We start from the raw sequence: 23,673 nt of genomic DNA on the forward strand, positions 1-23,673 counted from the left end.
AAAGGAAAACAAATAGCTGCTAACTCAACTTAAAATCAAACTTAATTCAAAAGGAAAACAAGTTTCAACACCCAAACAACAGATCAGATTGTAAATTAAAATTAAATTAATTTTATGCATTTAGCAGACGCTTTTATCCAAAGCGACTTACGTGCATTCATGCTATCAATTTTTACCTATCATGTGCTGATAAAGATTGTTCTTGTTTTTAAGCAGAAACCTTGAGCAATGTTGTTCAGTTTTTCAGAAAACAAGACCTCATATCATAATTTTGCATATCAAGTAAATATATCTTGTTTTAATTAAAGCTATTTCAACATTTGTATTTTTTATTTTATTTATTTTTTTATTTTTTTTGCAGTGTGTGCAACTTTTAATGCCATGACTTTATGAAAATTTTCTTCTCCGATTTAAGAGCTTTTTAGGTTTTAATTTGCGGAAAGAAGAGTTGAGACTTTTAAAGATCCACAGAAACACGCATGCGTGGACGGGAATGACGTCACGAGCACAACAAATGACGCTGAAAACACACGACAGAAGAACAAGCCGCCTGTCAATACTCCTGATTCAGGTGTGTGTCAGACAAACTCACAGCTTTCACTTTCATTTCACGGCATATGCCTGACATTAAATTGAATCCTGTGCTGATCGGAATTCATTATAAAATAATAAATAATGCAGAGAATCTGATGGGAAACTGCATCTGGTTTCATCAAGCTGTCTCGTGACGTATGAAGGAATGAAGAGACACATACGACACTTCATAATCTCCAGCGTGAGTTTATATTCTTAATTCGTGTGCACATGTAATCATTTAATTATGACTAGAGCTGTTTTACAAAACCGAAACAACATCAAACCAAGATAATAATTAGAAAGTAGACTCAAACACACATTAACTTACACAGCATAAACACGTCAACTTCATTTGCCACAGAACGCTACTGCTCTAATAATAATAATAATAATAATAATAATAATAATAATAATAATAATAATAACAACAACATGAGTAAGTTAAGGGTCTCGCCTTCATCTCTCTTTCTTGAGTAGAGTCCGGATCGTCTCCCATCTTTGCAAATCTTCACCCAAGCGCCGTCGACTACAATATTAAGTGATTGTGTAGCTAATAAAGTTATTAATGGCGAACTGGTGAATTTATCCTGTTCATCTCAAACTCTCAGCGAAGAACCCGCGTTGAACTTTAGCAGGAAGTGACGCGTGTTTTGAAGCGGTATCGTGTGTGTCACATGGACCTCTGTTGGCCAAACGCAGCAGCGCACACCATAGACATATAAATAGCTAGACGCCTCATTGGCCGCTCGACCGCACGTCAACGTCGCCGCCATATTGGAGCGGGCAACTCTCATAACTCTCACATCAGGACAGAAGAAAACATACCATCACTCATCGACAGATTGGACACCTACAAACCGTCACACGATAATAAAACAGATCTCGGGGTGTTATATTTGACAGGTAAGACTCAGCTGTTCTTCCTCCGATGTTTTTTGGTCATTTTTAACTTTATGTTGACAGCTTAATTAACCACCAGTGTCAGACGATTAATAATATCGCTAGCGTAGTTAGCAGTGAAAGCTGAGACTTTATAAAAATTCAAAGTTTAAATGAATTCTTATTACGTTTTAACTTATATTGCCGTTTATATAATAAACTAAATGGTGTTATGAGCACAATATACAGAGTGAGCCCTTTGACTGTCTAGATTAATGATGGAGCTAAAGCTTCTCTCTTTAATTTCACTACCGTTACTTATTTACAAAGATTAAGTGGTTACACTTTAGAATTGTAGTCCTTTAGTTAATGTTAGTTAATTCATTAATAAACATGAACAAACAATGAACAATACATTTATTACTGTATTTATTCATCTTTGTTCATGTTAGTTATTAAATACAGTTTTTCATCGTTAGTTCATGCTAATTCAGAGTGCATTAACTAATGTTAACAAGCACAACTTTTGATTTAAATAATGCATTAGTAAATGTTGAAATGAACATCAACTAAGATTAATAAATGCTGTAGAAGGACTGTTCTTGCTTAGATCATGTTAACTAAAGTAGTTAACTAATATTAACTAATGGACCGTTATTCAAAAGTGTTGCAGATTAAGTTTATCATCACTTGATTATAAGGATTTCATTGCTTTTCATAAAACTGTGAACTGATTCTATGCATTCTTTTTTCTTCCCTTTTAGCCATGTGCAAACAGGACAAGGACAGCCTTAAGGAAAGCTGAGGAAAGCTGTTCTCTGCATTTCCAAGAGACAAGACTATACCTCCCTAGACTAATGTTGTGTTTGTACTAAACCCAGAGCAGCCCTGAATGAATCGACAGAATGACGCAGCTCATATTCTTAATACTATAGACTACATTTAAAAAGCTTTGCACAGGCTGTTTAATGCTGATAATGTACTGCGTTTGTCTTTACACAAAAACTACATGATGTTAATAGCCTAGAAATGAAAAACACAGGAACTCCTAGTGAATCCAGCTGCAATATCATGATAAACCCATTGTGATGTTGTTATAATTATTATTAATTTTGATTAATATCAAGTTTTTGAGGGGAGCATCTCATATTCTGGTCTGTGATAAAAATAACTATACTTTGAGATTTTGTGTGACATTTATATGTGTTAACATACATGGTATTTGTATACACAAATAGTATTTTAAAATTACATTTCAATTTTTTTTATTTTACTCTTTAATTTACTATTAATTTATTCTTCATTTTTGTCTATTCTGTATTATTCCACCCTTGATATTACATATTCTTCATGCTATTGTTAACCTATTGTTGTTCAGTTATTTATTATGGTATTATTCATATTATACAAATAATTTTATACTATTATAAATCTATTATATCGAATATGTTATTGTAGCGTTGTACTCGCTTTTCATATTATTCACTTTACTTTAAGTTGTACTACATGTACTTTTTAATATAACATATCACTTTTCTACTGTGCACTGTATCAGTTCATATTTTCATTTTCACATGTGTTATTATTTGTTGTGGAGTTCATCTGTAGGCTATAGTGTGTCACATTTTGATTTGTATTTACTTGTTTTATTAAATTTTCTCAACAATAGTAAATTATTAGTGTTTAAAGATGTGTTACTTAGATTTTATCACAGAATTTCAAAGGGAATGAGCTGTGTTCTGATCTGAGACACGAAAGAGAAAAAAAGAAAGAAAAATGTTGGGATTGAACACAGAGAAAGCAATAAAACAAATACATTTAATTTAATGTATATTGAAATTAAATTGCATGCATATGTCACAGTTATACTAAATTAACATTAGAATTGTAAACCGAAAATAATCAACGAAATCAAGAAGTGAGACAAATGTGAGCTTTCACAATTCCTTACGAAAATTAATAATTTTCCAAACCTAACTAAATAACTGGAGGCAAAGTTTTTAACTGCACGTAGATCACAAACCTGAAATCGGTTGATAAATGTGAACGTTATCGTGTTTTTATTCAGAAAAAAACCGCAGCTCCCCGTTCACTTCCATGTATTTTTAAGGCAGTCTTGCCCTCACTAACATGGCGGCGGCGTTGAAGTATCGCAGCAACGGCTCAGAGCGGCCAATGAGGCGTCTAGCTATTTATACGTCTATGGCGCACACAACTTGTTCTTCTTCTTCTTTTTAATTTATTTTTTGGCGGTTGGCAACTAACTGTAATAGTGCATTACCGCCGCCTGCTGGACTGGGGTGTGGTACTGGATTCTAACCTTTCCAAAAAAAAAAAAAAAATTCACCTAAATTCTTTTAATTAGTCCTGTATTCCATAGAAAACTAAATATATATTTAAAACATATTTCACCCGAGCTTCTTTGTAGGATTTCTTCTAATTTTAATCTTAACTGTTTTCTTTTTAATTGTGAACTTAATATTTGTCTTTCTTCCTGATATTTAGGACATTGAAGTATAACATGCTCTACAGACTCTGGACATTCACATAATTCACAATTGCCATCATCATGTTTCTTTATTATTACCTAAGTTTTATTTAATCTTGTGTGTCCATACCTCATTCTTGACAACACATCCTCCTCCTCCTTGCTTCTGTTCATATTTCTGCCCTTTCCCACTTTATTCTGGATATTATAGAACTGTCTTCCAGTCTGCCCATTGTCCCATAATGTTTGCCATTTGCCCTTAAGAATGTTTTTAACTATAGGCTACTCTTAATTTCTGCTTTGCTATAATTAACCTCAATATCTACATTGGAATTTCCAGCTGCTTTAGCACATTTTCCTACTTATTGCTTCCTCTAAATATACTAATGGATCCATGGTACCTCTACCTCTTCTAAAACCACTCTGATAATTTTGTATCAATCCTTTTGTCTCAACTTTATAGACAAGCCTGTCATTTATTATTATTTCCATTGTTTTCCCCATTTGGGATGTAAGTGCTATTGGTCTGTAGCTGCTAGGAATCTGTGGATCTTTCCCAGGTTTTTTAATAGGGATAATTATTGTTTCTTTCCATCCTCTTGGAATTATTCCCTCTGTCCAACCCTTGTTGTAAAGACACATTAACACTTCCTGTCCTTTATCAGTTAAGTTCTCCAACATAGAATAACAAACCCCATCCCTCCCTGGAGATGATTTACCTAATTTCCTTAATGCATTATTAAATTCAGTTATTGTGAATAATTCATTCAACACCCCTCCTATCATATCTGCATTATCAAATTCTTGTCGATAATTTCCAACTGTTTCTGCTCTTGCCCTCTTTTCCTGTTGACTAAGGTTTTCATTACTATTACTAAATGTCTTAGCCATTATCTCTGCTTATCCATTACTATTAGTGATAACATTTTGACCTTCAATCAATGCCGGATAATGCTATTCTTTTCCACTCCCTTTCATTTTCTTCATCATGCCACAAACTCTCTCCACTGGAGTAGTTCTTCCTATTGAGTCACAGAACCATTCTTAGCCTCTCTTATGGTTTTCCTTACAACTGCTTGAGATTTCTTAAATTCAATTAGGTTTCGATAATTATGTGTTCTTTTCAAAACTCTAAAAACTTTATTCCTATCTTTAATTGCTTTTTTGCACTCACTGGTCCACCATGGTACTATTTTACCTAGCTTCTTAGGTTAAGATTTTGGAATGGCTACACTTGGAGCCCTGATTATTCCAACACTAATATCTTTACACAAACTTTCAATATCTGTATTTCTATCTACTTCATCCCATGGTCTTAAGATTTTGTTCAGGAGTGTATGTCTCAGTGGCAGAGGTGTAGATTACGCTTAAAAGCACTGTGAGAAATAGGCAAACATAATAATAATAATAATAATAATAATAATAAAACACAACAACAACTCTTCAAATCAAGCAATTCTTTATTTGCGGTGGAGCAGACTGAAAAGCTTTCAAAACACAGTTTGAGCAAACCGGAAAACCATGCCTTAGAATTAACAGCGAATTGAAAAGATCTCCAGTAAGCGTTAAGCAAAAGTCCCATGTCCACTTCAGTGACCACATCCCTGACTTTTCTCTTGACTTTTTCCCTGACCTCTTCCGCTTCCTTGTCACTGTCCCTGTCCCTGACCACTTCCCTGACCCTGACCGCATCCCTGGCCATGAACGCTTCCCTGGCCTTGTCCCTGTCCGCTTCCCTGGCCGCTTCCATGGCACCTGCCCTGACCGCTTCCCTGTCCCTGACCACTTCCCTGTCCCTGTCCCTGACTTCTTCCCTGTCCCTGACCGCTTCCTTGTCCCTGACCTTGTCCCTGACCGCTTCCCAGTCCCTGACCGCTTCCCTGACCCTGTCCCTGTCCATTTCCCTGTCCTTGTCCCTGACCCTGTCCTTGTCCCTGTCCTTGACCATGACCTTGTCCCTGACCCTGTCCGCTTCCCTGGCCTTGTCCCTGTCCCTGGCCTTGTCCCTGACCCTGACCCTGTCCCTGGCCCTGACCCTGGCCCTGTCCACTTCCCTGGCCTTGGCCCTGACCCTGGCCTTGACCCTGGCCCTGACCGCTCCCCTGTCCCTGCCCCTGACCGCTTCCCTGGCCTTGTCCCTGACCGCTTCCCTGGCCTTGTCCCTGACTGCTTCCCTGGCCCTGTCCCTGTCCGCTTCCCTGTCCACTTCCCTGTCCCTGGCCTTGTCCCTGTCCGCTTCCCTGTCCTTGTCCCTGACCGCTTCCCTGGCCTTGTCCCTGACCCTGGCCCTGGCCTTGACCCTGACCCTGTCCCTGGCCTTGTCCCTGACCCTGTCCCTGGCCCTGACCGCTTCCCTGGCCTTGTCCCTGACCCTGTCCCTGACCGCTTCCCTGACCCTGAGCGCTTCCCTGGCCTTGTCCCTGACCGTTTCCCTGGCCTTGTCCCTGTCCCTGACCGCTTCCCTGTCCCTGACCGCTTCCCCTTGCCCTGTCCCTGGCCGCTTCCGAGGCCTTGTCCCTGAGACCAGGGATACTCAGCCTGGGGGGCGCAAAACTAAGTCTTGCCTAGGGCAACCAAAGGGCTAGAGCCGGCCCTGTATATATATATATATATATATATATATATATGTGTGTGTGTGTGTGTGTGTAGCCTAATGAAAATACATACTTAGAACAATTTTTTGTTTTTTGGGCAAAAAAATGTATCATAAAAATAAAATTAATATTGTTCTGGGAAATATGTATTTTGATTGAAAGTAAAGTTTTCAGAAGGACATGTAACGCTGTCATTCTGACCCAGATTTTCTTTTTCACAAAAGTACTAGTTAATCTACCACATTGGACTAAAATTTACACATTTCGTTATAACAAGAAAAATGAAAACTTGGTCCTGTTAAAAAATGATCAGCCTATAGAAAATATTGCTTGTGAATCTCTCATTATGATATATTATTACCAAATCTTTGTATTAGCGTTTTTTTGTTTGTGTTTTTTTTTAACTAGCACACATTTTGATAGTTGGTCTTGTTGATTCTGAGCCAAAATTATCTCCAAATAATGCTTGAATCCAAGATTTAGTGATAATACACCACAAAGAGAGATTTACACACAATTTCTTGACTGGGAACACCAAATTAGATCACACTTAAACACCAAAGACACCACAGAAAAAGGGAATGAAAGAGATTTTATTTTGTGACAATTACAGTGACATGTTGCAGTAGACATAATTATTTTGTATTTCAATAAAAAAGCAGTTTAATTGTTCATTAAACTTTCGTAAGGAACTTGCATGAAAGGGCGTCGTGGTGATGCTATGCTATTGGCAAAGCTCAGCTATCGTTAGTACTTCAATCACATGTCTGTGTCAGATGACAAACACATTCATGAGCAGATATCCTCAAACACTTTCTTCCTCTGATTGTCGGCGCTTGGAGCTGGTGGTTTACGGGCTCCCAATGAATTCCACCAACCTTCACACAAACCATAAAGTGCTGCCGTTATTTACAAAGAGAAACACACACGTACTCTACGTAGTGCAGACGGGACACGAGAGTCCCACGAGAACTGCTCATCGGCTCGATCCGTGGAGAAACAGCATGCAGTTATAGGCAGATCATTATAATGCACATATTCATTTGAATAATTAATCAGTAAGTCATTCGGCTGCACAGCATCCCGACAGAGGAGTACGCAATTGCGCTACAACACTGTGTTGGAAGGGCGAATCCTCTGGTTGTTTTTCACTCCAAAAATCAAAGGAATAAAAACAAGAAATTATCATTTGCATAAACAAGATGAAGAATTGCATTGCATTTTCTTTATGCATATGCATTAGTTTGACCTGAAACAGCTGCTTTTATTACATTCAATGGCCGTTACTGTGATATTTGTACTTGTGGCACAAGCCATGAAATTCTGTCCCACTTCGATCTGTGAATGTGTTACTAATGTTAGAGTTACTAATAAGTTCCTTTGACAGAGTTTGCATTTCATAATCTGCTTCTCTCATATTCACCATGCACAGTGTTGAACTTCACAAACACTCATCTCATTCTCACACACGAGCAAAACCTCAGAGCTGTGCAAAAGCACGTACATTAGCCAGTAGTGCTGATATCTGGATAACTTACTGAAGGAGCTTCTACGCTACCAACACAAAGCTATAAATCAGTATGTTACATACATTTGAACAGCTCTGAGCTCTACAGGACATTCTCTCAGATCTAGTGCAACATTTTGCATGAATTCAGAGCCACTCGCTTGGCAGGTGGAGACAAGATACTTGGAGGGGTTTTCTGGGTAAATAATAAAGGATAGAAAAGACGTGTTTAAAAATTCTAGTGTAAGACTGGCCTTATTGATCATATATTAGTTCCAGCACATTTTAGTGGCAGCCAGCCACTAAAAAAGTTCTACCTGTACAAATGTATTGCTATCGCTCTGAATAGTCACAGACTAGCGAATATGAAATCGAAAAGCATTAATCAGACTGTACGAGCTAACTGCCGGTTCTGGTCCAAATCTTCAGGTGTGCTCAGGGGTTTTTAACACAACAACCCAACCAGCAACTGACAACGGTTTTGCATGATTTCCCACACTGTCTTTATAAATGATCCAAAATGATCATTATTTCCATCTCATTACAAACATTCAGAGTTCTGGTGGTATCAGTAGTCACAATAAGGCACAAGTGTTTCATCCTCAACAAACTCAAGGCCATTATTCCTCCTCAACACGATTCCTTTTTAAGATATGAAACATGCAAACTCAAAATAATAAAACGGGAGAGTATGGTGAAGATGAAACTTTGAGCTGTTCACGAGAAAGAAACCTCAAATCTTCAAGATTCTCATAGAGATGTGTCCTCTAACGTGGTGCTACTCCTTTAGTGTTGATCAGAATCATGACAGCTGTCAATCAACGGCACATAAACTCACAAACACCTGACACAAAAGAAACCAGCAGTCGACTAGATCTAAACATCACGACTGAAGATGAACTTCTGTAAAATCAACCCACCTGGAGATTCTGATGACTACTGTATAAAAGCCTGATAAATACACAAACCTTTTAAGGTTTCAGTGAGAATATGACATATGTCTGTGTCATTTATGAGGTTAAATCTCAAATAAAACTTTTATATTTCTCCCTAAAATCAAAGAATGCTATTTCTCACAAAAAAAAAAAAAAAAAAAACACAAAATGTGGAGTAGGGTGGCCCTTATTGGGGGTAAATTAGTTTTATTGAAAATGTTAACCTCTCACCTCTCGCTTATCTAAGAGTACAACAGACTCCTCTCAAAGACTGAAAAACAAATGCAGTTCATTATGCAGACTGTCTGAGAGCACAAACATTGATTTTCAAGTCCCATGAAAGATCATATCTCAAATTTGTTCCAAGTTCACTTTCTTCACGAGTACAGTCATTGCACTTTTGAACATCCTGCTTTTACGTCTGCCAAAACTCCGCGGCTGAAGGACATGCCAATTGACACGACGATTTAGATTTCTTTCTTTTTTTTTGGCATTTTATGCCTTTATTTTGATAGGACAGTAAGTGGACAGGAAGTGATGTGGGAGAGAGAGAGTGGAAAGGATTAGGAAAGGTACGCGAATCGGGATTCGAACTTGCGACGGCTAAAGCGCAATGGCATGTCAGTCTAACAACATTGTTCTGTGTCCTCATTTTTAACCTAATTGATAGTTTACTAATGGTCTTGAATAATGAAAAATTACGTGCTGTCGTGTTCATTAAGAGCACACCCCATACGTAGTCGAAACTCAGCGAAATTTGCTTTGTTGACATTTCTAACGAAGGAAAGTTGACTGGGTGGGTGAGAGCAGAAGATTTCAAAAGTTCAAAAATAAGGGCCATCCCAATGTGGAGGGTTTGTTCTGTTAGTGTCCTCTACACTAGTACAGGTGACAGAAACACACAGGGACCAGAAAACATAAAGCAAAACCAGCTTGAAGAGTGAACAGAATAACATAGACATTGCTCTTAGTGCCGCACACAAATAGTCTTCAGCAGCTCCAGACGAAGTGCGCAGCTGCTACAATCCCCTCCTTAAACTCACAGAGTGCAAGTGTAATAAAGCCAGATAGATTCATTAAAGAGTTTACAGTACAGAAAAACCCCATTGCTTCGATTCCTGACAGCAACACAGACTAAACTCGCCTGTTGACGCTTTCATTCAGGAAAAATTGCCACTCCTTGTTCCATTAACGATCCTTACATAAACAGTAGCAGTTTTTCTTTGCTTTTCAGGGATGCAGATTATAATCAAGGCTGTAAATTTGTAACTGATCTGTCATGCAAGCGGTGGAAGTGAGCGCTCATTCTAGTGTTTGTTTGCAAGGATCGGCTGGTCGTGTGAGCATGAGGATCTGTCTGTATGTCAGCGTTCAGATCAGGTCAAACACACGCAGGCATCGCTCTTCTGAAGAGACGATCACTTACAGAGTCAAACTTGTGAAGATTGGATTCTCACAACAAGGCATCAGATGTGCTGCACTAAAAACTGAACATTAAATGTCACTTAACGCTCATGAAATGCATCATTTCAGCTTCAAACATACTCTTAAACGCAGCCATTTATGAAGGTAATAAATTAATCTCACGAACGAGCATGCCCAGATCGCAAAGATATGTTTAGGACCATTATGGTTGCAAATGAAGTTAATTTACCTCAAAATGTTAACAAAATCACTGCATTAATCAATGATTCAATTACATTATTCTAAAAACTTAAATGAACTAAAAACAGAATATATATATATATATATATATATATATATATATATATATATATATATAGTTACAAATTAATTTCAAATTGTTTCTTTTTTTATTTGTGCATTTTTCCATATATTTTTTATACTACTTTATATTAATATAAATATTATAATAGGGCTTAATTGTCACATAAATAATGGCACATAGCTGTGTTTACAAACACTAATTTTCATCAGTCATAAAGAATGCAATCTGGGATCAGATTCTGTTCAGCTTATATGAATGATGGCATATCTAAAAAGAAAACTGATATTCATGGCTAAAGAGCTTTTTTAGCAAATATTTTGTTAACATCCCGTCTCATCCATGGACCAGTTCTTAAAATGTACGTATGACGTGAAAATACAGTATGTAAATTGTGTATATGTTTTGCAAGGTATTATTGAATCTGATTAAGAAAATAGTCATTTTCAAGTGTTTATAACCGTAATGTTATCCTGTTGATCTTATTATTTCAGGTCTACACTACTCCTTTCAATACGATCAAAATTCATTCAGACTGAAAGCAAGTAGTCAGATTTAGCCATCAATCTGATCACAAACAGATTATTTGGATCCATGTAAACATACACTGATGGAGCTACATGAATGTCATTGGCCCTTGTAAAGGCTTCATCCTTATTTCCTCTTGATTTTGGGGTGTGAAGTGATCTGGTCATGGAAGCCCGTTTCCGCCACTGAATAAAAAATAAAAAAGGTATTTGCGACTTTTTATCTCACAATTCTGACTTTTTTTCAGAATTGCGTGATATAAACTAACGATTGCAGGTTTTAATGTCAGAATTGCAAGATATAAAATCACAACTGCAAGTCTTTATAATGTAATTCTGATAAATTCTGAAAAATTGAGTGATTAAAAAGTCACAACCTTAGTTTTTTTTTTTTTTTTTATTCAGTGGCGGAAACAGGCTTCCATAGGTCATGATTTAGTAGATTCACTGCTATATTTATGGAAAAGTGATCTCAAGAACGGAACATGCTAAACTTGTGTGACATACTGTGTCACATAACTTATAAACTTATTGTGAAAAATATAATGTTTCACAATGAAGGTCACCCGCTGTGCCACGGGTGTTATTTCCTTCTGCTCTCTGGAGCACATGATGAATGTCCTGCCACCGTCCAACTGGAAATCCAGCGTTTGAGCGAAATCAAATGCATGTGTGTTTGTGTGTTCTTCTTGATCGATGCCTGTGTGTGTTTGAGTCCTCCCTTCAGTGTTTATTCACATGGTGGATATGAACTGACGGCTGGGTTCTCCAGTCTCACTTCCCGTTTACTCTCATGTCGTCCACAAACTCCTCCTCCTGCTGCTGCCTGTCAGGGGGTGTGGCCACACCAGCCCCGCCCTCAGTTCCAGGTTTGACAGGCCCCGCCCCCAATGTCCCATCTGTGCTATTGGTCTGGGCCTCTTCCTGCTCGTCCTCCTCGGCCTGTGTCTCCTCCTCGCCTCCATCCTGCGGGACATTGGGGCCGTCGCCATCCAGTGGTAAGTGAGTTCTCGCGGCTTCCTTGCGCTCGGTGTAGAGGCTCAGGCCCGAGGGTAGCATGTTCTTAAAGTCCGGCTCGAAGGGGAGCTGAATGCCCACCGGGAGGCTGCCGATGCCCAGACTGACGCCCGCTGCCACCGCTGAGCCCTGGTACACCTCCATCCCGTCCGGCAGCATAGACTGGATCTTGGGAAGCCAGCGCTTCCGCACACGCCGCGCATTGGTGCACATGTCGGCGGCGATGACGTTCATCTCGCTTTCCTTAAAGTTGGGTGCAAAGTTCTGACAGTAAACTAGAAAAAAAGAGCACACATTAGGAAAGAGAAGAAAACTAAAGCTTTATGAATTGTGTGCAAGCAGCGATTAATAGTTAATGTTGAATTCAGACACTGCATGATTATTTTGCTTACTGAAAAGTTTTTTTGTTGCAAAATAATAAATAATTAGATGATGCTGATTTCAATATCAATAAAACCTGTCATGTACAGTCTTTTCACAAAATAAGAAAAAATATATTTCAAATTATATATATGTAAAAATATGTTAAAGTACTCCATTTAATGTCAAAGAAATTTACATCGATACAAATTTAGAAATAAATAAGCTTTTTCACAAAATCTGTAATTTTCCGTGGCTGTTTAGATGCAGTTAAAGCAGAAAACATCTAGTCACTAATTCTGACCTTGGAATGTGAAAATGGTCTGAGAACATGAACGAACAGTTGTAATCTGCTCAGATTCAGACAGGAACCGTGTGTTTGTGGTGTTTTTCTGCTGATTAAGGCAAAATACAAGACTTCTTCACCTTACTAATGGTTGTCAAAAGCAAAAATGCTACAAGAAAGCATGACATGCTTGAGCAAAACGGACCCATATTTTTGGAATCAGCACCCAAAATGATTTAAGAAACAAATGCTGGATTTCATTCAGCAGATATGATGCAGGGCGCTGTAATGAATGTTGATTTGAACCTCACTGATGACACATAGAGAATAACGTACGTTTGACAGCGTTCAGGACTCGACTGTCCAGTGGTTTTCGGCTGGGGTCGCTGGTTGACGATCGGATCCCCGTCCCACAGCTGTTTGCTAGTGTGTTCCTGCAGATTCATAAAGCAGCCAGCAGAAGGTGCAGATGAGAGCAAAGCCATGAGACCAAAACACTCAATATCTCAATAACTGCACTGCACAAAACTGTACGGGTGTAACGCTACACAAAATGATGGTTTGGTATGCAAGTCAATTTTGAAATCATGCTCTTTTTGATAAACCATGGGGGTGGAAAATGCAACATAAAAGTGTTTCTTTTTCTTTAAACAGTCATTTACTGAACAAACTATGGCTCTGTCTTCAAATGAAAAACACACATTCTTCATACCGCAGTTTAAGGTACTAAAAGTGTCAGAGAAGGCGTAACTTCAACTTGGGTCGCGTGTGCTTTGATAACCAATCACATTACAGCTGTCACTTAATATCTTTCAGAGTTAATCACTGTTTGTGGACACCATAGAAATAAATGATGAGCTCAATCCAAACATTAGCCAATAGACTGTTGATTCATTTTCCCACAAAAGCAGTGTATTTATTCAGCATAGTGAAGCCTCTCCTCCAGTGACATCCGTTCATAAACCAGCCTCTGGTGTCCATCCCTCCGTACTGCAACATTACACAGTTTTACTAATCTCGCAGGCTTGATTTAAAGCGGCTTTGGATTGACAAAGACGCATTTACTATCAGAACAAGCCTTTATGCAAAGGACAAATACTTGCATTCAATATAAATGCAGTGTGTAGCACACACACCAGACAGGAGAGTAAACTGCTTTAGTCTTATGATTCAGTTTCATACAAAGCACATCTATTTGGACAATTTGGATAGTGTGGTTTTCTCACACCACCTCACTCTGTCCTTTATTTTCAAAGTGTATTGATATGAACTGTATTGTCCCATCCATGCTCAGAGGTTAAAACAATACAGTATTTGTTCAGCACACATGTGCCAAACCGAATGAGATATGTGTACTGTTACACCCGTGCAGACAGCGATCATCTGATGTGAGGACACACACCTGTCAAAGAAGGTGGCGAGGAGCCTGCGCAGCAGCACTTTGTGTTTGACACCAGCACACAGATGACAGTTCATCAGCTGACCTCTGGTCATGAACACACCTGTGTCTGAACAACACACAACACAGAGACACACCACAATAACATCAGCTCAGGGGAACAGGTTTAAACTAATAACTATTAACTAATTATCTCAGCATATTTTTTGCCAGCTGATTATTAACAGTACATTAGGACAGCTGTTTTGTATTACAAGTTTTCTGAAATCTTGTTTAAATATGCAAATTATGCATTTTCTAATTAAATAAGCATGAATTTGCATACATTTCCAGAACAGAAATCTGAACACTGGATAAAGCCAAATTCTTGAACACTGGATAAAGCCAAATTTTTTTGTTGATTTTGTTGACATTTCCAGAGGGGATTTTGGATTTCTCTTTTTATCACTACATAAATCAGAAAATACTGTCAAAAGACAGAAAACAAACACATTCATCATGTTATTAGGAATAAAACATTGTAGAGGTCAGTGTGAATGATACATAAAAAACTTTCAGAATATAGACAGGAATAAAACTGTAAAGTTTGGTGTATATAAGAGAAAAAAAAAAGGTTTCCACTTGAAGTACATACAAGAAAATATTATTTCAGTCCTTTTACTTCAAAATGTCTCATTCAATTCAACTGCTTTACTTGTTGTTTCTCAGAATTTGTGAAATTTATTAGCAATTTGAAAATCGTTACCAAGTAAATCTTAACCCTTGTAAAATTCTTACAATCTTGTGAGACAGAACTTTAAACTTTCAGTCAAAGAGCTACAAACAATATTTTTAGGACCTGCAATCCTGCAATCTACAGTATGTGTGCCTGTGGAATGATGTACCCTTGTTTCGATTCATTCCCTTCACACCTTTGCAGACTCAGTTTCACTTGACTGAATCTGAGGCTACGTTTACACAACAACGGTGTAGTCAAAAACTGAAGTTTTTACCTTAAGTTTTTAAAAGGTTTCACGTATACAAGATTTTTTTTTTTCAATACGATTCGCGTTTACACATCTGCGAAACATGAACAGAAATGTTGTATTACGTATTCCAATCCAGTAGTTTGCGCTGTCACCTTGTAAGTAAACAGTACCTCTAGGGAAGCGATGATTATATGTCATATGATGCATCTCTACTGTTGGTTGTAATATTGGTGAAATAAATACACACTTTACTGAATAAGTGTTAGGAAACTCTTGAGCAGCAACAACAGTACCATGTACTCCGCCATTGTGGTGTATGTTTGTTGTTTTGCTTGCTTTTAAAATTGACACGTATTGCGCATGTCTGCATACCTAACACGTACTATGCACGCACATGACGTCACCGTTTCCAAAGATTCCTGTATTGGGTATTTACAGGGAAATGTTAACAGTGGCATTTTCAAAAACTTGCACTTTGAAACCTGTTTTCAGTCCCCAAAATTCCGTTGTCGTGTAAACAAACAGGCAAAATGCAGTTTACCGTTTTCTGGCTGAACACATTGCCGTGTAAACGGCCCCTGAGGCACAGTCACAATGTAAACGCATCAGACTACAGATACACATTCACATCCTAATCTGAATATTCCTGTAATGCTTTTGTCATCTCTGCTGACTTTGATAGGGCTGACTGAGTGATTTCACCAACCTGCCACCAGTTCCAGTTTCTCTCCGGGGTCTCCCTCTGTGTAGAGTTTGGGATGGCATCGGTAGCCGATCTGACTGATGAGACTAGCGGGCAGAGCCACCAGATCCCTACGGATCAGCACACACGAGCGGTTCTCCAGCGACACTGGCATGACCGCCATCTCCGGCTTCTCTGCCACTGGAAGAAACAGAGTGAGGAAAACATTCAGAGCCTCTGATATGGCCTCAAATCCTGAAGTTTGAGACCTCAACACCGTTTGAGTCCATCTTCTAAAATCACTTCAGGCTCTGTTCTGCACACTGGAAATTCTATATACACTATTTCCTTTACCTCATCAAAATCATTCAACCAATTTCAATTTCATTTTTAAGGTGAGACACTACAGGCAAAAACTGATTTTCATGCATCAGTCAATTTTGAGATTTTGGGCAGTTTTGCTTTTTATTTGTTTTCTTTCTATTGACAGTATTTTCTCATTTCTTCAAACAACAATTTTCAATCTGGCTTTATCCAATGTTAATATTTCAATTCTGGAAATCAGTCTGCATGTAATAAGATAATGCCAGTAATTAGCATATTTACACATACAATTTTAGAACACCAGTAATACAAAAATAAATAATGTTTGCAATTCTTAATGCAATCAATCAGTTATGTTTTTATTGTCATTGCATATCTTTACACAACGAAATTAAGATGACATCAATCACTCAGTTAGCAGCTTAAAGGATAAAAAGTGACACTGTCAACAACAATTAAATATATAATAATAGAATTAAAAAAAACACACACACAGTATGATTCAAGTTCAGATTTAAGTAGTCTTCCAAGCTTTCAGCCTTTCAGCAGCTCATTTATGGCCTTTGGAAAGAAACTGTTTCTCGTGCGGTTTGTCCGCGCCCTAATGACCCTGAGCCGGCCTGAGGGTAGGGTGTCAAACAAGGTATAGCCAGGATGTGTAGGATCCACCCTGATACTTGCTGCTCTTCTCTGCAGCCTACTGGAATAGATATCCTCAAGGCTTGGAAGAGGTGCACCAATGATTCTCTGGGCAGTTTTAATTACCCGCTGCAGATCTTTTTTTTCCTCAATAGTGCAGCTGGAAAACCACACTATACAACTGTATGCCAGCACACACTCTCTATTGTGCACCTGTAAAAGTATTTGAGGAGCGTCTGCGGGAGCCCAGTACGTTTTAGGGTTCACAGGAAAAAGAGTCTATGCTGAGCTTTTTTACCTATCTCTTTGGTGTTCACTCCCCAGGTCAGATCCTCCACCAGATGCAGCCCTAAATATCTGAAACTTTGGACCTTTTCCACCTCCTCTCCATGTATCTCAAGACTGTCATGTTTGTTGGTTTAGCATTTCCTAAAATCAATTATGATTTTTTTTTTTTTTTTGTTGAGGTATAAATTGTTTCTGCTACACCATGATACCAGTGATTGGACCTCCTCCCTGTAGGCGATCTCCTCATTGTTTGTTACCAGCCCTACCACAGCTGTGTCATCTGCAAATTTGAAAATGGAATTTGAATCATGAATGGGAAAACAGTCACAGGTGAATAGCAAGTAAAGGAGCGGACTAAGAACACAACCCTGGGGAGTGCCAGTGTTGAGGATAGTGGTGGAGGAGGTAATATTTCCAAGTCTGACATGCTGGGGTCTGTCAGTGAGAAAGTTCTTGATCCACTTACAGAGGTGAGAGTCCAGGCCAAGCTACAGCAGGTTTTTGACTAGCTTGCTAGAGTTGATGGAGTTAAAAGCTGAACTAAAGTCAACAAAAAGCATCCTGACATATGTGTTGGGGTTCTCCAAGTGAGTGAGGGCAGTGTGAAGTGCAAGTGAGATGGCATCATCGGTGCATCTGTTGGATCTGTAGGCAAATTGGTGTTTGTCCAGATTAGCTGGAATAAAGGCCTTGATGCTGTTCAGTACCAGTCTCCCAAAACATTTCATTATGACTGGTGTTAATGCTATTGGTCTATAGTTGTTCAAGCATGCAACAGTTGTCTGTTTTGGAACAGGTATGATGGTAGCAGTCTTTAGGCAGGTAGGAACTATAGCCTCCTTCAATGACCTGTTGAAATATGTCAGTCCAAACAGCTGCAAGCTGGTGAGCACATACCTTTAGTAGACGTCCTGGGACCCCATCTGGTCCAGGTGCTTTTCTGATGTTAATGTTCTGCAAAGCCCACTTGACCTGGTGCTGATCTAGTACGATTGGTTGCTCATCCACATGAGCACTGACGATGGTCTGTCCTGCACTGGCTCCATCCTCAAAGCAGGCAAAGAAGAGATTCATTTGGTCCGGAAGAGAAGGGTCAGCAGAAGAGGGTGGGCCATAGTTTGCTCTATTGTTTGTTATTGTTCTGATTCCCTGCCACATGCTGCGATGAATATTTTCTTTAAAATGTTGTTCGATGCGCAACTTGTAATTTTTCTCAGCAGAAGTGATCCCCCTTTTGAGGTCAGCTCTGGATTTCCTGTAGGCCTCCTGGTCACCAGATCGCAAAGCAGCCTCCGTAGCTTTCAGAAGAATATATACATATTGTTACGAGCATACTCTGAGGAATCAGCGTCGCCCTGGCAACCAACGGAAAACACCTGCACATCCTCACCACCGGCTGATCGGTCACAGCTGCTCCCCATCAGCCTGCGCTCTCTTAAGCAGCACACGCTGCACTCAGAAGACGGTCTCGAACCGAATGCAACGCTGGTCTAATCCCTCTCTCATTTCTCTGCAGAAAGCAGCGAGTGACCGACAGCCCACCCACTTTGGAGCACGTCAGGACAACCACTTTCACTTTGGTTGGCACCGAAGAGCACGGAGAACACACGGGAGGCACCAGCCACCAGAAAGCGGATCACCTCACTTCACCAGGAACCTTACACTAATAAATAAATCCGCCCTCCGGGGCATTTAATTCATGAACCCTTGTCGAGTGATTCTTCACCCCGTGGCATTACCTGTGTGCACGGAGACACTCGCCAAGTACCGGCCCGTGAGATGGTCATTTCGTCCCCCCAAAGGCACCTCGCCGGTGGCCGTACCGGTGGAGGTAGGCCTGGTGAAGAACCTGCCGGTGGCCGTACTGCTCGGAAGGGATTGGCCTGGCTTCGACAAGCTGCTCACCGCTTCTACTCAGCCTGCCAGCCCCAAGGGGAACAGTCGAAGGCCGAGGCAGCCGTCTGGACCCTGCCGCCGGCCGGCCCTGCTCGTCTCCGACAAAGAGAAGGTGAGGCCCCCTCCCAATCTACTAATCTTTTCTATGATGTGTACCAACAGGCCGCTGGAGGGGGCTCTTTCGCCAAGGAACAGCGGGAGGACGACCGACTCAAGCATTGTTGGACTCAAGTGCGAGTCGTGGATGGAGAGGACATCCTCCCCCGGCCCCACCCTCTCCCACATTTTGTCGTTGAGAATGGCCTGCTGTATTGTGTCGCCCAGCGGAGGGGGGAGGAGAAAAAGTTGCTAGTCATGCCTCGAGCCAAGACCGAGACCTTTCATGGAACTTGCACATTCCCACCCCAAGGCAGGTCACTTCGCGGCAGCCAACACCACCCAACGCCACCCAACGCATCCGTGACCGCTTCCACTGGAGGCCGAAGTAAAGCGGTTCTGCCAAGCCTGCCCGACCTGTCATGACACGTTGTCCAGGCCGTTGCCGAAGTCTGCCCGAGGGCATGAGCACATCCTGGTCATCGTCGACTATGCCACCCGGTACCCAGAGGCAGTCCCCCTGCGGAAGGCCACCGCGAAGACCATCGCCCAGGAGCTGTTTCTGTTTCTTGGTCCGGTACTGCCAACGCTGGTATAATCCCTCTCTCATTTCTCAGCAGAAAGCAGCGAGTGACCGACAGCCCACCCACTTTAGAGCACGTCAGGACACCCACTTTCACATTGGTTGGCACCGAAGAGCTCAGAGAACACACGGGAAGCACCAGCCACCAGAAAGCGGATCACCTCACTTCACCAGGCACCTTAAACTTAAATAAATCCACCCTCCGGGGCATTTAATTCACGAATGATTTGCTGCGATGAATATTTTCTTTAAAATGTTGTTCGATGCGCAACTTGTAATTTTTCTCAGCAGAAGTGATCCCCCTTTTGAGGTCAGCTCTGGATTTCCTGTAGGCCTCCTGGTCACCAGATCGCAAAGCAGCCTCCGTAGCTTTCAGAAGAATATATACATATTGTTACGAGCATACTCTGAGGAATCAGCGTCGCCCTGGCAACCAACGGAAAACACCTGCACATCCTCACCACCGGCTGATCGGTCACAGCTGCTCCCCATCAGCCTGCGCTCTCTTAAGCAGCACACGCTGCACTCAGAAGACGGTCTCGAACCGAATGCAACGCTGGTCTAATCCCTCTCTCATTTCTCTGCAGAAAGCAGCGAGTGACCGACAGCCCACCCACTTTGGAGCACGTCAGGACAACCACTTTCACTTTGGTTGGCACCGAAGAGCACGGAGAACACACGGGAGGCACCAGCCACCAGAAAGCGGATCACCTCACTTCACCAGGAACCTTACACTAATAAATAAATCCGCCCTCCGGGGCATTTAATTCATGAACCCTTGTCGAGTGATTCTTCACCCCGTGGCATTACCTGTGTGCACGGAGACACTCGCCAAGTACCGGCCCGTGAGATGGTCATTTCGTCCCCCCAAAGGCACCTCGCCGGTGGCCGTACCGGTGGAGGTAGGCCTGGTGAAGAACCTGCCGGTGGCCGTACTGCTCGGAAGGGATTGGCCTGGCTTCGACAAGCTGCTCACCGCTTCTACTCAGCCTGCCAGCCCCAAGGGGAACAGTCGAAGGCCGAGGCAGCCGTCTGGACCCTGCCGCCGGCCGGCCCTGCTCGTCTCCGACAAAGAGAAGGTGAGGCCCCCTCCCAATCTACTAATCTTTTCTATGATGTGTACCAACAGGCCGCTGGAGGGGGCTCTTTCGCCAAGGAACAGCGGGAGGACGACCGACTCAAGCATTGTTGGACTCAAGTGCGAGTCGTGGATGGAGAGGACATCCTCCCCCGGCCCCACCCTCTCCCACATTTTGTCGTTGAGAATGGCCTGCTGTATTGTGTCGCCCAGCGGAGGGGGGAGGAGAAAAAGTTGCTAGTCATGCCTCGAGCCAAGACCGAGACCTTTCATGGAACTTGCACATTCCCACCCCAAGGCAGGTCACTTCGCGGCAGCCAACACCACCCAACGCCACCCAACGCATCCGTGACCGCTTCCACTGGAGGCCGAAGTAAAGCGGTTCTGCCAAGCCTGCCCGACCTGTCATGACACGTTGTCCAGGCCGTTGCCGAAGTCTGCCCGAGGGCATGAGCACATCCTGGTCATCGTCGACTATGCCACCCGGTACCCAGAGGCAGTCCCCCTGCGGAAGGCCACCGCGAAGACCATCGCCCAGGAGCTGTTTCTGTTTCTTGGTCCGGTACTGCCAACGCTGGTATAATCCCTCTCTCATTTCTCAGCAGAAAGCAGCGAGTGACCGACAGCCCACCCACTTTAGAGCACGTCAGGACACCCACTTTCACATTGGTTGGCACCGAAGAGCTCAGAGAACACACGGGAAGCACCAGCCACCAGAAAGCGGATCACCTCACTTCACCAGGCACCTTAAACTTAAATAAATCCACCCTCCGGGGCATTTAATTCACGAATGATTTGTTGAGTGATTCTTCACCCTGTGACAATATACAATATATATATACTGTACATATATACATATCCTGTAGTGCAGATTCTGTTTCCTCAGTCTAGATCTGCACACTCTTCATTTGGCATCTAGTTCTGTTAGCAACAGATCTGTATGTTGGTCTAAGGAAAAAAGCCAGGTGATCAAATTTACCGAGGTGGGGGGCTGGCAATGCTCTATAGGCTCCCTTTATATTCGTATACACCTGATACAGTGTTTTTCCCTTCTCGTTCCAATCTTAATGTTTATGTGAAACCTAGGTAGGACTGACTTTAAGTTTGAATGAATAAAAAGTCTCCCGCCACAATGAAGAGACTGTCAGGTAGCTTGTTTTGTTGTGCACTGATAGCCTCGTACAGTTTTTTCATGGCTAACTTAGTTTTAGCCTGTGGGTGGACATACACATCAGCCACAAACACAGCAATGAACCGGGGTAAATAAAATGGTCAGCATTTTAGCAGCAGGGATTCCATGTCTGCACAGCAATGTCTCTCCATGACAGTTCATCCTGACACCAGTTGTTATTTATAAACACACATACTCCTCCCCCTCTCATCTTACCAGACTGTAGTGTGTGGTCTGGTCTAACACCGCGACCTGGTAGCTCCACAGCTGTATCTGGGATGTTCTCATGTAGCCATGTCTCTGCTATTATCGTGACACAACCGTTTCCAAGGTGATCCATAGTCCGGAGTCTCATCTTGTCCATCTTGTTGATGAGAGAGCCGACATTAGCAAGAAAAATGCTGGGCACAGCAGGGTTATGTGGAGCTAGGCGAAGCCTGTCCCAACTCCCAGCCCTCTTCCCCTGCTTCTGCTTCCGCGTCCTCCTCGGTCGATGTCTCTTCCCAGAGACTCGGATTAGTTCCCTACACTTCATTGGCCGAATAATCTCCACAGGGAATGTTCAGTTTCTCCACCGCGAATGTCGTTTCTTATCATCAATAGTGTAGATCGAGTGTACTTCACCATTAAAGCTGCTAAGCAAAGGAGAGTGCCAAGCTGCTGCGTGTGCCCGCGCCGACATATTCCAATCCCATTCCCAACTAGGGAAGTGTGCTGAAATCTATTAGTTATTTATTTTAACCTATTCACCTGGTAGAGTCTTGCCTTAAGTTTTTGGAATTCAACAACACAAGATTGAAAAAAATGAGCTGAATGAATAGAGCAGCTTATTTGATACTTAAAATGTAAGTTAAGTTGAATTAGACGTTTTTACAGTGACTCTATTCAGGGAAAGTGCCTGCTCTTCACTTTGCTGTATTCAAATTCCTCAACTCAATAAAGCTGTGCACTGACATAACTTCTGCTTCAGTCCTTACTCTCGCCGATCACACACACATAAGATGTGTGAGCTGAGCTCTCAAATAACCCACAATGTGACCCTCTGGAGCGGTGACTGATTACAGACTGAATGCATTTCACAATCTGTGACACCGGAGCGCCGGACGAGAGCTGCAGTGAATGTCACCGCAGAGAGACACAAGCTCCTGTACAGCTCTTTCTACAGTCAGGACAGATCTGAATAGTTACCAAACACACTGGAAAAATCAAGACAGGGACTCTGACAATAGATGAGCGTGTTACTCAACACAACAGCCAACATTTCACTCTCAAATTGACCTCTCAGCTCACTTTCTTTAAACTCTGACTCATAACCTCATGCTCAACTTACATTAGCATAACAACTAAAGTTGGGGTTTTTTCCATTGGAGTATGATTAGACAGATGCAGCAAATTTTTCATGGTTCATACAAAGAATTTAGCTTTTAGTTATATTTATGTTCTATCTCAAATTTGCCTTTACTTTCTGGAGGTATTTCATAATTTCATATTTGAGTGAGTGCCATCATTATTTTTTCTTTATCCCTTTTTAACATTTATATTCAAACTTTCTTCTAACCCTAACAGTTAAACTTTCTTATGGGAGAAAATGTTTTTATGAGAAAGTGTTTGAAGTAATTTTTGTTAATTCAGGCCACTTTTATTAATTTTGCCC

General features: G+C 41.4%; 2 protein-coding genes across 8 annotated transcripts in view; both read right to left on the minus strand.

The window, feature by feature from the left end:
* The window catches only part of LOC113086616 (nuclear pore complex protein Nup214-like), a 71,485-nt gene extending 70,143 nt beyond the window's left edge, over positions 1–1,342 (minus strand). For 2 of the 4 annotated variants that reach the window (XM_026255468.1, XM_026255473.1), the window contains exon 1: positions 1,031–1,342. In XM_026255468.1, coding sequence (XP_026111253.1) covers positions 1,031–1,072 — 42 coding nt within the window. In that variant the 5' untranslated portion in view covers positions 1,073–1,342. The remainder of the gene's footprint in view (positions 1–1,030) is intronic. The other 2 variants (XM_026255472.1, XM_026255466.1) reach the window with 1 other exon arrangement.
* Positions 1,343–10,766: 9,424 nt separating this feature from the next.
* The window catches only part of nacc2 (NACC family member 2), a 36,713-nt gene continuing 23,806 nt past the window's right edge, over positions 10,767–23,673 (minus strand). For 3 of the 4 annotated variants that reach the window (XM_026255475.1, XM_026255476.1, XM_026255482.1), the window contains exons 3-6: positions 15,969–16,145; positions 14,298–14,403; positions 13,232–13,329; positions 10,768–12,524 (exon numbers count right to left, since the gene is read on the minus strand). In XM_026255475.1, coding sequence (XP_026111260.1) covers positions 12,007–12,524; positions 13,232–13,329; positions 14,298–14,403; positions 15,969–16,145 — 899 coding nt within the window. In that variant the 3' untranslated portion in view covers positions 10,768–12,006. Of the gene's footprint in view, positions 12,525–13,231; positions 13,330–14,297; positions 14,404–15,968; positions 16,146–23,673 lie in introns of all 4 variants that reach the window. The other variant, XM_026255474.1, reaches the window with a different exon arrangement.

This window comes from Carassius auratus, chromosome 5 (assembly GCF_003368295.1).
Source record: "Carassius auratus strain Wakin chromosome 5, ASM336829v1, whole genome shotgun sequence".
In the NCBI taxonomy this organism is placed as follows: domain Eukaryota; kingdom Metazoa; phylum Chordata; class Actinopteri; order Cypriniformes; family Cyprinidae; genus Carassius; species Carassius auratus.